Source organism: Bos indicus, chromosome 2, assembly GCF_029378745.1.
Source record: "Bos indicus isolate NIAB-ARS_2022 breed Sahiwal x Tharparkar chromosome 2, NIAB-ARS_B.indTharparkar_mat_pri_1.0, whole genome shotgun sequence".
Taxonomy (NCBI): Eukaryota; Metazoa; Chordata; class Mammalia; order Artiodactyla; family Bovidae; genus Bos; species Bos indicus.
Window position 1 is genome coordinate 88,878,248 of NC_091761.1, and position 12,136 is coordinate 88,890,383.

Here is a 12,136-nt window from a genome sequence, read left to right on the forward strand (position 1 = left end):
CTGGCAGAAAGTAGATGTTAGAAAAGGCAATTAAATTATAAAGTTATCCATGATACAAAGGTACTGGCCTGCAAAGAATATTTTCTTTCTCAAGAAGATTCATAGGAGAACAGCCTTCATTAGTGTGTAGATAATATTAGTGGCCCAGCAAGTGAAGCAAAACGTACACAGATGAGCTGTTTTTAAGGCATCTCTGAAAGGATCAGCATTTGAGAAATGTGACCAAAGCTGATTATAAAATTCCTTTCAGAATTGCAGGAATGGCAACCCATAAATAACTGGTTCTCACTGGTGCAAAAACGAAGTTGTAGGCTGTTTCTCCTTTTGTAGGTGAAAAGATTAAGCTCACCTCTAAGATGCCAGGTCCTCAAGATAAGGACCAGCAATGTCTGAGACCTAGGAGGCATTTCATACACTTGGGGGTTTGGATTCTTTTCACCACCATACAATATGTTATGTTGAATTACAGAGATGCAGTGAAAAAAAAAAATTAGATAAATAAAAGTGGAATATTTCAATGACCATCTTACTGGACTCCCTACTTCCTTTTGTTCATTCATCTATTTGAACATTTACGAATCATCTACTGAATGGCACCCATTGTTCTAGGCCCTGTGGATATACAGCTGTGATCCCTGTCATTTATGAGCTCACATTCCAGTGGGACAAACAGTCACATAAGTAAATAATTAGGGTGACGTGAGTGCTAAACAAGGTCTGTGAACCAGGCTCGTGGGTCTCTCTGCTCTGATCTGTCATTCCCATTCTAGCGGGATTTATCTTCAACGTTGCCCACCTCTCCCCTTTGCCAATTGGATTAGTTATCTGGCTTTATTACTTTTATTTTCAGCCCTAGTTACAAATGTTGTCTCTAGGCACTCTTTACTTGTTCTAGAAAATGAAAACTCAAGTAAAAAGGAGGTTACTCTAAAGATGGAGTGGGGACTCATGGGACTTCAGAACAAGTTAAAGAAGCAGAAAAGGCAGGAAGTGAGGCAGCTCCCGAACAACCCTTCTTCAACTCCGCTCTGGCTTCTCTCCCTTTGTGTGGAATAGTCCAGACTCCAAGGCAGAGAGCCTGGTTGGCCCACTTTGTCTTTTCAGACAGGCCCCTTCCTGACTGCTGCCATCATTGTCACTGTACTCTGCTTCCTTCATGTCACTCACTCAGCATAAGTTGTAATTACATTTTTTTTTAATTTGTATGTTTCACATCTGTTTTCCTCTCTAGGTTTGGTAGCGACCATATCTGTTCTATTAGTGCTGTATCCAGCCATAGTGCAGTATACTATATGCACACAGTGTACTGCTGCATCCTGACCACAGCAGGCATTTAGTAAATAAATACATGAAAGAATGAGACCAAGGTAGGGGGTGGGGTGGGGTGGGGGGAGGCCAGGAGCGCATATTGTTAGCCACTTTAGCGATGGGCTTCCTTGTGGTACCACTCAACTTGCAGGGGAGGGAGAGATTGAAGACAGCCTTGGGTCCACTGCTCAGCAAGGCTGAGGAGGAATGTTCTTAAGAAGGGTTGTATATAGGATGATCTCCCCCAGATAAGTCCTGGTCACCAGGGTAGACATACATTCTTTCCATTTCAAAGACATACCAACCTTTATACCTAGAGACACCCTTCTCCTTCATGGCCCAATGTAAATGCTTCCACACTTTCCTTTTTAAAATTTATTGAGCAGCTAATATATGCCAAATTCTATATCAGACACTTTACATGCATCATCTCTTTTCATTTTTACTGAGACTCTAGCAGGTAATATCCTCATTTTACAGCTACAGAGCTAAGTTTCAACAATTTCAACCATTCATCCAAGGTCATAGAACTAACAGGTAACAGAGCCAAGGTTAGAGAACAGGTCTGTTTAATTCCAGAGCTTCTTGCCTGGTATTTGGCTGTTTCCTCTCTATTCTCCCCTCCTTGACTGCTCTCTTCTCTGTGACACTCCAGCCTTTCTCACACAAGCAGCACAGCGCTCACATGCTTTCAGGTGCAGATATTCTGGCCGCCCTGCAGTGCTGTCTGTCTTAGGGCAGTTGTGTCCTCAGGGCCTGGTACCCAGTGGAGGCCCAACCAATTCCTGGGCTGAGCTTCGGAAGGATAGGCGATTACTATGCTATTTTAAAAACTCCACAAAGTACCATGAGTATCTTATTATATAGAAATGTCATAAATATTCTTCCCATCTCTGTTACTGAAATTTAAAGAGCATGTGTCTATTCTCTATAACTATATAATGCTTAGGTCACATAACAGTCAGCAGAGACTCACCCATCTATTGTTGTGGATGGTAAATGCAGAGTGATGGGATGGTCCAACACTAGCAGAATATTCCTTTGACTCAGAAGAGTAGCCTGAGTAAGGACTGACTGTAGAGCACAGGGAACTGTACTCAATATTCTGTAATGGCCTATATGGAAAAATAATCTTAAAAAGAATAGGTGTATGTGTATGTAGACCTGATTCACTTTGCTGTACACCTGAAACTAACACAGCATTCTAAATCAACTATATGCCAATTAAAAAAAAAATGATTTTAGAGGGTAGAGAATGAAGGAGAGCTTTTTAGCATATTTATATACAATTAGCAAAACCCCACTGTAGCACAATAACACATATGAACTAATGGAAAAGGAATAAAAATAGTAGCATACCATGTCAAAAAAAGAGCAGCCTGGTATAGCTACAAATTGACATTCTCTCATTCAACAGATTGCTATTAAATACCTACTCTGTGCACATTTGGGCTTCCCTGATGGCTCAGTTGGTAAAGAATCCACCTGCAATGCAGGAGACCCCGGTTCGATTCCTGGGTCAGGAAGATCCGCTAGAGAAGAGATAGGCTACCCACTCCAGTATTCTTGGGCTTCCCTTGTGGCTCAGCTGGTGAGGAATCCACCTGCAATGCAGGAGACCTGGATTTGATCCCTGGGTTGGGAAGATCCCCTGGAGAAGGAAACGGCTACCCACTCCAGTATTCTGGCCTAGAGAATTCCATGGTGTATAGTCCATGGGGTCACAAAGAATCAGACACAACTGAGCGACTTTCACTTTCATATCCGTCTATCTGTGCACATTATTAGTCACTCGGGTGAACATGGTGAAGATGCAGAAATGACTGGGAGGAGAATTCTGTCTGCATGTTCCTTATCATTTAGAATACGCACCTTACACAGACAGGCCTGTGACGTAGAAGGTGCTGGGGTTAGGAGACATCCACTGATAAGGTCTGCAGGAATTGAAAGGAGACAGAGATGACTTATGGCAGGGATGGTGGAGACAAAGAACCTCACAGGATACATGGCATTTCAGCTGGAGTATAAAATTTGGGCAAGTGGACACATCTTTTGTTGTTCAGTCTCTAAGTCGTGTCTGACTCTTTATGACCCCATGAACTGCAGCACGCTAGGCTTCCCTGTCCATCACCAACTCCCAGAGCTTGCTCAAACTCACGTCCGTCGAGTTGGTGATGCCATCCAACTATCTCATCTTCTGTGTCCTCTTCTGCCTTCAGTCTTTCCCAGCATCAGGATCCTTTCCAGTGAGTCAGTTCTTCACATCAGGTGGCCAAAATATTGTATCTTCAGCTTCAGCATCAGTCCTTCCAATGAGTATTCAGGACTGATTTCTTTAGGATTGACTGGTTTGATCTCCTTGCAGTCTAGGGGACTCAAGAGTCTTCTCCAGCACCATAGTTTAAAAGCATCAATTATTAGGCACTCAGCTTTTGTGGTCCAACGCTCACATCCATAAAATGACTACTGGAAAAGCCATAACTTTGACTATACACACCTTTGTCAGCAAAGTGACATCTCTACTCTTTTTTTTTTTTTTTTTTTTGTCTCTGCTTTTTATCAAGGGCAAAACTCACATGGAGGTAGGGGTAAGTGGCCAACACTGGGCTTGTGCTCATCTATAAAGGGCAGAGCAAGAAGGGCATTTGGAAAAGCAGATGAGTGCCCAGTTGTCAATGGCCTGGAGTGCCACGTTGTAGACACTGAATTTTACTCTTAAGGAAGATGGGGAAGTAGTCCTGATTATACTTGAAGAAGAGTAGTCTGGCAATAGGCTCAGGATGAATTTGCAGGTGGGAGACCAGAAGCAGAGGGAACTGTTATTTTCTGTTTATTTGATAATACTGGGTCTTTACTGACCACACAGCTGTGTAGGTGGATTGAAAACTTCTGTTAGAACCATTTTTTGAAACTCAGACATAGTCTTAAGTGACTCATCTGTAAGCCAAGGAGAATTTCTAAGGAGTCATCACAGATAGGCTCAAAAAATGCACAGTGTGAATGAAGAAATCTGCTAACAGCTCTTAAGCCAGACAAGTCAGGTCCAGGAGAGGTAAGTTAATGTGGGAAGCTGAAGTAAACTGTGTCTGTGAAAGCCACACTGCCTTGCTGCCTAGTACCGGCAAAATACCAGACACAGAGAACAGACCTATGGACACAGGGAGAGGGGAGGAGGGAGAGGGTGAGATGTATGGAAAGAGTAACATGGAATCTTACAATACCATATGTAAAATAGATAGCCAATGGGAATTTACTGTATGAACCAGGGAACTTAAAGAGGGGCTCTGTGACAACCGAGAGGGATGGGATGGGGAGAGAGATGGGAGGGAGGTTCAGGAGGTAGGGGACATGGGTGTACCTATAGCTGATTCTTGTTGATGTATGACAGAAAACCACAAAATTCTATAAAACAATTATCCTTCAATTAAAAGATTAAGTTTAAAATAAATAAAGAAAAAGAAAATGCCAGCAGGACGGGCCTGAGGCAGAACGGGGCAAAACCTGCCATCCTAGATAGAAAACCCCAGGGAGAGGAGAGAAAGGGAGATTAGAATGCTTAAGTTAAATCACAACGCTTTTTTAAATGTTTATTTTTTATTGAGATATAGTTGATGTACAATATTATATGTTACAGGTGTAAAGTATAGTGATTCACAATTTTTGAAGGTTATATTCCATTTAGAATTATTATGAATATTTGCTATATTCCCCACGTTGTGCAGTATTGTACAGTTGGGCAGTATATCCTTGTAGCTTATGTTATATGTAATAGTTTGTATCTCTCAATCCCCTACTCTTATTTTGCCCCCGCCCTCTTTCCTCTTCCCACTGGTAACCACTAGTTGGTTCTCTGTATTTGTGTCTGCTTCTTTTTTGTTATAATCACTTATTTGTTGTATTTCTTAGATTCCATTTATAGTGATATCATACAGTGTTTGTCTTTTTCTCTGGCTGACTTACTTGTTGTACCCTCCAAATCCATGCTTATTGCTACAAATGGCTAAAATCTCATTCTTTTTTGTGGCTGAGTGGTATTCCGTTATACATATATACACCACATCTTCTTAATCCTTTCATCTGTTGATAAACACTTACATGGTGCCCATATCTTGGCAATTGTAAAGAATGCTATTATGAACATTAGGGATGCGTGTATCTTTTCGAATTACTGTTTTTGTTTTTCTCAGATGTATACCCATGAGTGGAATTGCTGGGTCATATATGGTAGATCTATTTTTGGTTGTTTGAGAAACCTCCATACTGTTTTCCACAGTGACTGCACCAATTTACTTTCCCACCAACAGTGTACCAAGGTTCCTTTTTTCCCACATCTTCACCAACATTTGTTGTTTGTATTCTTTTTGATGAGAGCCATTCTGGTAGGTGTGAGGTAATAGCTCATTGTGGTTTTGACTTGTATTTCCCTAGTGATTAACGATGTTAAACATCTTTTCATTTACCTGTTAGCCATCTACATTTCCTCTTTGGAAAGATGTCTGTTCAACTCTTCCACCCATTTTTTAATCAGTTTTTTTTTTTTTTAAGTTGAGTTGTATAAGCTGTTTCTATATGATGAATATTAGCCCCTTATTGGTCATGCCATTTGCAAATATTTTCTCCCGTTCATTAGGTTGTCTTTTCGTTTTATCAGTGGTTTCCTTTGCTGTGCAAAAACATTTAAAATCAAAAAAACTATTGAGGTGCAAAAGGCAGATTTGTCAATAGCAAATTGAATTTGCCATTTAAATTAGTAAAAGCAAAACAGGGGAACAGTGATTAGGGAAAGGTAAAGCAGTTGCTAAATGAACCGCTAACTCACGGTCCAGATTGTCCCCCAGCATCCTGTGCTGCCGTCTGGTCGGCCCCCCAGGAGACTGTTTTATGGTGTGAGAACCCTTGAGGGATGCAGTCGCGTGCAGATTCAAACAGTGGGCTTCAGTGTGAAGCTGCAGCAGCGGATTCACCAGCTTAGGCTGTGGCAGCGACGTAAAGGCTGTGTGTGTGAAGCGGTGCCAGAAACAGCCTTTGCAAAACAGCCACTGCAGGCGAGAATTTTATGAGCTCCCCATATGCAAACTACCATTAGTCACGCATTGATTGATCCATTGCTCCAGGAGCTTCGTTTCCTAACGCAAAGGCAGCTTTTCAGCACAACCTCCCTGTAACACTGCCTTTGTCATCCACACCTTATGTTTTAAAGCTCCTTAAGAAGACCTTTTTTAGATTTAAATGCTTAGACCCCTTATGACTGCTGCATCTTAAATAGTGACACTGTGAGGTTTCTGTATGTTTATGCATGCATATGAGTATCTAGATTCCTCCCTCTTTCTCCAAGACATTTTCATAGCAAAACTAATGTAGTGAATTTATAAATAAGAAGGTGGAAAAACAATGCTACTCTCTTCCATTAGCCAAGGACTGTGATTAAAGCAGAAACTTGGCCGAGTTCACTAGAATTCAACATTACTATGGAATATCTAAGAATAGATTTTTTTTTTCCTTTCCTTCCTTTAGTTTCTTTGACATTCTTGTTTTAATTGTCTCCCTCTGGGAACTATTTGCAATATTCATAGTTATATTTGATATCAGAACTCAGTTACTGACAATTTTCTGAGGATATGTTCAGAGATAGGATATATAAAGTGACAAGGATAGATGCTTTCTATATTCTACCATGTTGGATTTTTTTTCTTCTTTTAAAGAGTAACAGGCAAGAGCTGTGTACCTGTTAAAGAGGAAGTATCTCTATAAGCTATGGTTTATATCATGTTTTGGCTTAACATAATAAAATAATGTTTTGTAGAGGAGAGTCTGGAAACAGGGCAAACAACTATTTTATGTTTATTCAAGAATTTATACTTCTTGATCTTTACTGATCACACAACTGTGGAGGTAGATTGAAAATTTTGTGTTTTTTTTAATTGAAGTATAGTTGATTTACAATATTATATTAGTTTTCAGGTATACAGCACAGTTATTAAGCATTTTTATAGCTTATCCTCCATTAAAAGTTACTATAAGATAATGGCTATAATTCCCTGTGCTGTACAATATATCTTTGTTGCTTATCTATTTTATACATTGTCATTTCTATTTCTTAATTTTATGCCCTAATCTTGCCCCTCCCTGCTTCCCTGTCTCTATCAGTAACCACTGTTTTGTTTTCTCTGTGAGTCTGTTTCTGTTTTGCTATATACATTCATTTTATTTTTTAGATTGCACACATAAGTGATACCATACGGTGTGAAAGTCTATGTCTTTCTCTGTCTGATTTATTTCACTAAGCATGATACTCTCTAGGTCCATCATGTTGCTGCAAATGGCAGAATTTCATTCTTTTTTATGGCTAAGTAATATTCCATGTGTATGTGTATGTGTGTGTGTGTACACACCAAGAGCCAAGCTTTGGAAGCAACACAAGTGTTGCATATAGAAGGTAATACCATACATACATACAGAGAGAGAGGGAGGAGGGAAAGAGCTATTTTTCTTTTTTTGTAATGTTTTTGTTTTGTTTTGTTTTTGGCCACACCATGCAGCTTGTAGGGTCTTACTTCCCTGACCAGGGATGGAACTCTTGCCCTTGGCAGTGAAAGTGCAGAGTCTTGACCACTGGACTGCTGGGGAGTTCCCAAGAGATATCTTTCTAACATGATGAATGAATAAGAAAGGACAGCATAAAAGGATGGTTGAGGGATGCTCACAAGACCAAAATCTTTTACATGACCTTGCGGGCTACATGATCTGGTCCCTGCCTGCCTCTGGCCTCATCTTGTACTTTTGGAAGCCTCAGCCTCTGTCCTGCTCCATACTCCCTCCTCATCTGTGCCTGGTTCCTCATTCATGCTGTCCGCTCTAAGATGGCCTCCCCCTTAACCTCCCAGCCATCTCTTCTCTTTTGTCCATCAGATTTCAGCATACCTATATACACTCAAGTCTCCTTGACATGATTTATAGCATTTATTGCAACATGTACATAGATATTTATTTGTGTGATCATTTGATCAGTATGTGCATACTGATATGTCCCCTCTAGTCAGTAAATTACAAGAAGTTTGGTGCCTTGTCACACAGTAGGCATTCAAAACATGTTCACTGAAAACAAGTAAGGATTGTGCAGTGCTTTTGTGATCATCAATGTGGATGCCACTCACCTTGGCACCATATAGTATTCTCATATTTGTCAGTAGTGGCTGCAGTCATCCCCTTGATAGAAAGCGGAGAGAGCCAGGTTTTGCTAAAGTGGATAAAGTATCCTGTAGTAATTGCAAGTTCTGTGAGCTAAAGGTCAATGAATTCTATTAGGCAAGAAGAAAATGTGCAAAATTTGACTAAGAAATATCTATAGGTCATTAAAAATTGAATATTAGCTTAACCTGTTGAAATCCTTAGCTCTCGTGTATGTATTTACACTGGTTTAAATGTTTGATTTTCAGAAGTGTGTTGGGGAACCTTTTCTGTATTATGGCTAAGATTGCCATTTCAAAAACACAATGCCCCACATTTTTATATCTCTATAAACATTAATGGAGTTTCACAACATACTTTTGTGAACCGCAATGTGACTGTCTCCACTGTGGAGATAAGAGAAGCTGAGGCATGAAGCTATTTCTGTAAATTTTCCAAAGATAGGCCCTGAGCTCATGGAGAAGAGAGCCAGAGACAGAGAACTATCTGTGTGCTCACTGAAAACACATGTTGTGTGCATCTGGAGTCCTGGGCATGGGCTGGGGGGGGAGGGGAGTAGATTGCAAAACCAGAGTTGGCTCTTCAGGCTTGCTACTCCAGTCCTAACAGGGAAATCTTTGTAGAAATGTGTATTCAAATAAAGAGGGTATCAAGGTGATTACCAGGATTAACTTTTATGGGTCCAAAATGCCTTGAGTATGCTTGATAGCAAGAAGACAGATTAGTCAGCTTTTTAAGGCCTTTCGAACAGTTGTTTTTTTTTTTTTTTCTATCCAGTGAGAGATTCATGGATGAAAAACATTCATAATGTTGGCCTTTCTCTTTTCCTCTCCTTTCCAGATCTATGCAGTTCGATCAGTTGTTCCCAACAAAAGCAATAATGAAATAGTCCTGGTGCTACAGCAGTTTGATTTTAATGTAGATAAAGCAGTGCAGGCCTTTGTGGATGGTGAGTATACATGTCCTGTGAACCTGTAGATGTTAGAACTAAATATTCCATATATTCTGTGTTTTCTTCTTTGAATGCATTGAATACCAATTATTTACTAATGCTTTATTTTTCATAAAAATATGCTAGACTTTAAAAACACGTCTACATACACTGGTGCTTGCCAGGGTCCTGGAGGTGGTGAGGGATGGGGACTTAGGTTTAATGGGGACAGAGTTTCAGTTTAGGAAAGGAAAAACTCAGGAGACGGATGATGATGAGACTTGCACAACAGTGTGAATGTACTTAGTGCCCCTGAACTGTACAGTTAGATAGAGTTAAGATAGTGTGTTTCAGGGGCTTCCCGGGTAGCTCAGCTGGTAAAGAATCCACTGCAGTGCAAGAGACCCCCGTTTGATTCTTGGGTCAGGAAGATCCCCTGGAGAAGGGATAGGCTACCCACTCCAGTATTCTTGGGCTTCCCTAGTGGTTCAACTGGTAAAGAATCCACCTGCAGTGTGGGAGACCTGGGTTCAATCCCTGGGTTGGAAAGATCCCCTGAAGGAGGGCATGGCAAACCACTCCAGTATTCTTGCCTGGAGAATCCCATGAACAGAGGAGCCTGGTGGGCTAGAGACCACAGGGTCGAAAAGAGTTGGACATGACTGAGCAACTAAGCTCACAGTATGTTTTATATTATGTGAATTTTACCACAGAAAACAGCATTTAAAAAAACACATCTATGCATTAAGAGCAGAATTTGGAAGTTCTTTTTTCCTCATTGGGAAAAAACAGAAGACAGACTGTAGATAGTTTGCAAAGGATACCTGTTCTAATGCTACTAACGCCACTGTCGACCAGTCTGTCCAATCTGTTGTTAAACAATGTCCTTTATTTGATGATGTCCTTGTTAATGGAGGATAATGAACTTCACTCCTGATCTGAAAAGCCTTCTCAGCTCTTCAACCAGCATAGTTCTACTTAGCCTTAGGATTGGAATCCTTGAACTTGATGCTTACATAGTCTGAGAGGACTGATTTGGTCTTTAATATCCTTAGTTTATCATTTTGAAATTTCCTAATTAGTCAGAATATTAGTTCATCTTATCCACCTCTAGAACGTTTTTCGCTGTCTAAAAAATTTTTGATGTTTTGAACAGCCCATTTCCAGTGATCTTATAGAATCTAAATTCTCAGGAATGTAGTTTTTTCATAAATGTATAACCTACTGTTTTACATTTCCTATAAATTATGGGAAATTCTTCTCTCCTAGACAAATTAAACAAATTTCATTTATGAACAAATACCTTATACCTGTTCTTTGAGATCATATATCTTCTGTCCTAGCATTAGTTTCTGTTTTGTTAATATGGACTAACTAAACATAATCTGACCGAAAGTTCAGGGAATACCTTTCAACATATCCCTCCATTTTATACTAGTTTTACCTTCTGTTAAACTTACTCAATTTCCTGGAAATAGAATAATCTTCCTAAGTTTCTACATATGTTATAATTGCATCTCAGGCAAGGTCTTGGAACCAATAGCACACTCACATTCTGATATCTGCAGTTAGAGTTTAGAGTGCTAATTGAATTCAAAATGATTATCATTCAAAATTGGAGAAGGAAGTGGCAACCCACTCCAGTACTCTTGCCTGGAAAAATCCCATGGACAGAGGAGCTTGGTAGGCCACAGTCCACGGGGTTGCAAAGAGTCGGACATGACTGAGTGACTAACACACACACACATCATTCAAAATGGGACTTCCCAGCTGGCACTAGTGGTAAAGAACCTGCCTGCCAAGGCAGGAGATGCAAGAGACCAGGGTTTGATCCCTGGGTCAGGAAGATCCCATGGAAGAGGGCATGGCAACTCACTCCAGTATTCTTGCTTGGAGAATCCCACGGGCATGGGGGCCTGGTGGGCTACAGTCCATGAGGTTGCAAAGAGTCAAGTGACTTAGCACACATGGTTCAAAATAGACCTGCAAGCAGACTCACAGAACATAACTTTTCTGACTATTTTTCCTGCTTCATGAATGAACAAATATGGAATCTTTATTTGTAAGAAACAAATACAGAGAATGGGATGCTAATCTAACTTCGCAACATTTGGTACAGTTTGTCTCACACAAAAAATTGAGAGGTGCACAGCCTGGCTCAGATAAACTCTCTTTTCAGTTTCACTTGCCACCGTCACTCACATGGAAAAAAGCTTTAGGAAAGGAAACAGGTTACTATCCCCATGCCTCCCCACCCTCAGTTGGAGTGAGGCCCCCACATTCTCCATCCTGAAAGTTTTTATTACGGTGACCCTGATGAGATGCCCAGATGCTCAGTAACTGATGGACTATCATCAAATCCGATTATATTTAAATAGAGCACCATGCTTGTCTTTCTTGAAATTTTCACCTTGTCAGGATTAAGATCTCATTTTAAAAAATTCATCGATTGCTGAGATATCATTTTGGATGGGGGTCAATAGGAAAACATGTTTAAAGATCACTGAAAATCAGAAATAATCACTAGGAATCATTTATGAGGCACACTAAAAGCACACTTTCTGAGTGGCTTAAAAAACTCCAAACAGGACTTCCCTGGTGGCTCACTGGTCAAGAATCTGCCTGCCAATGCAGGAGATACAAATTCGATCCCTGATCCAGGAAGATCCCACATGCCCTGGAGCAATTACTCCCCTCTGCCACAACTGT

General features: G+C 40.4%; 1 protein-coding gene across 8 annotated transcripts in view; it reads left to right on the forward strand.

The window, feature by feature from the left end:
• SPATS2L (spermatogenesis associated serine rich 2 like) overlaps positions 1 to 12,136 on the forward strand; it is a 191,302-nt gene that overhangs the window by 110,703 nt on the left and 68,463 nt on the right. For all 8 annotated transcript variants that reach the window (XM_070800186.1, XM_019974579.2, XM_019974573.2 and 5 more), the window contains one exon: positions 9,337 to 9,445. In XM_070800186.1, the coding sequence (XP_070656287.1) occupies positions 9,337 to 9,445 (109 nt within the window). The remainder of the gene's footprint in view (positions 1 to 9,336; positions 9,446 to 12,136) is intronic.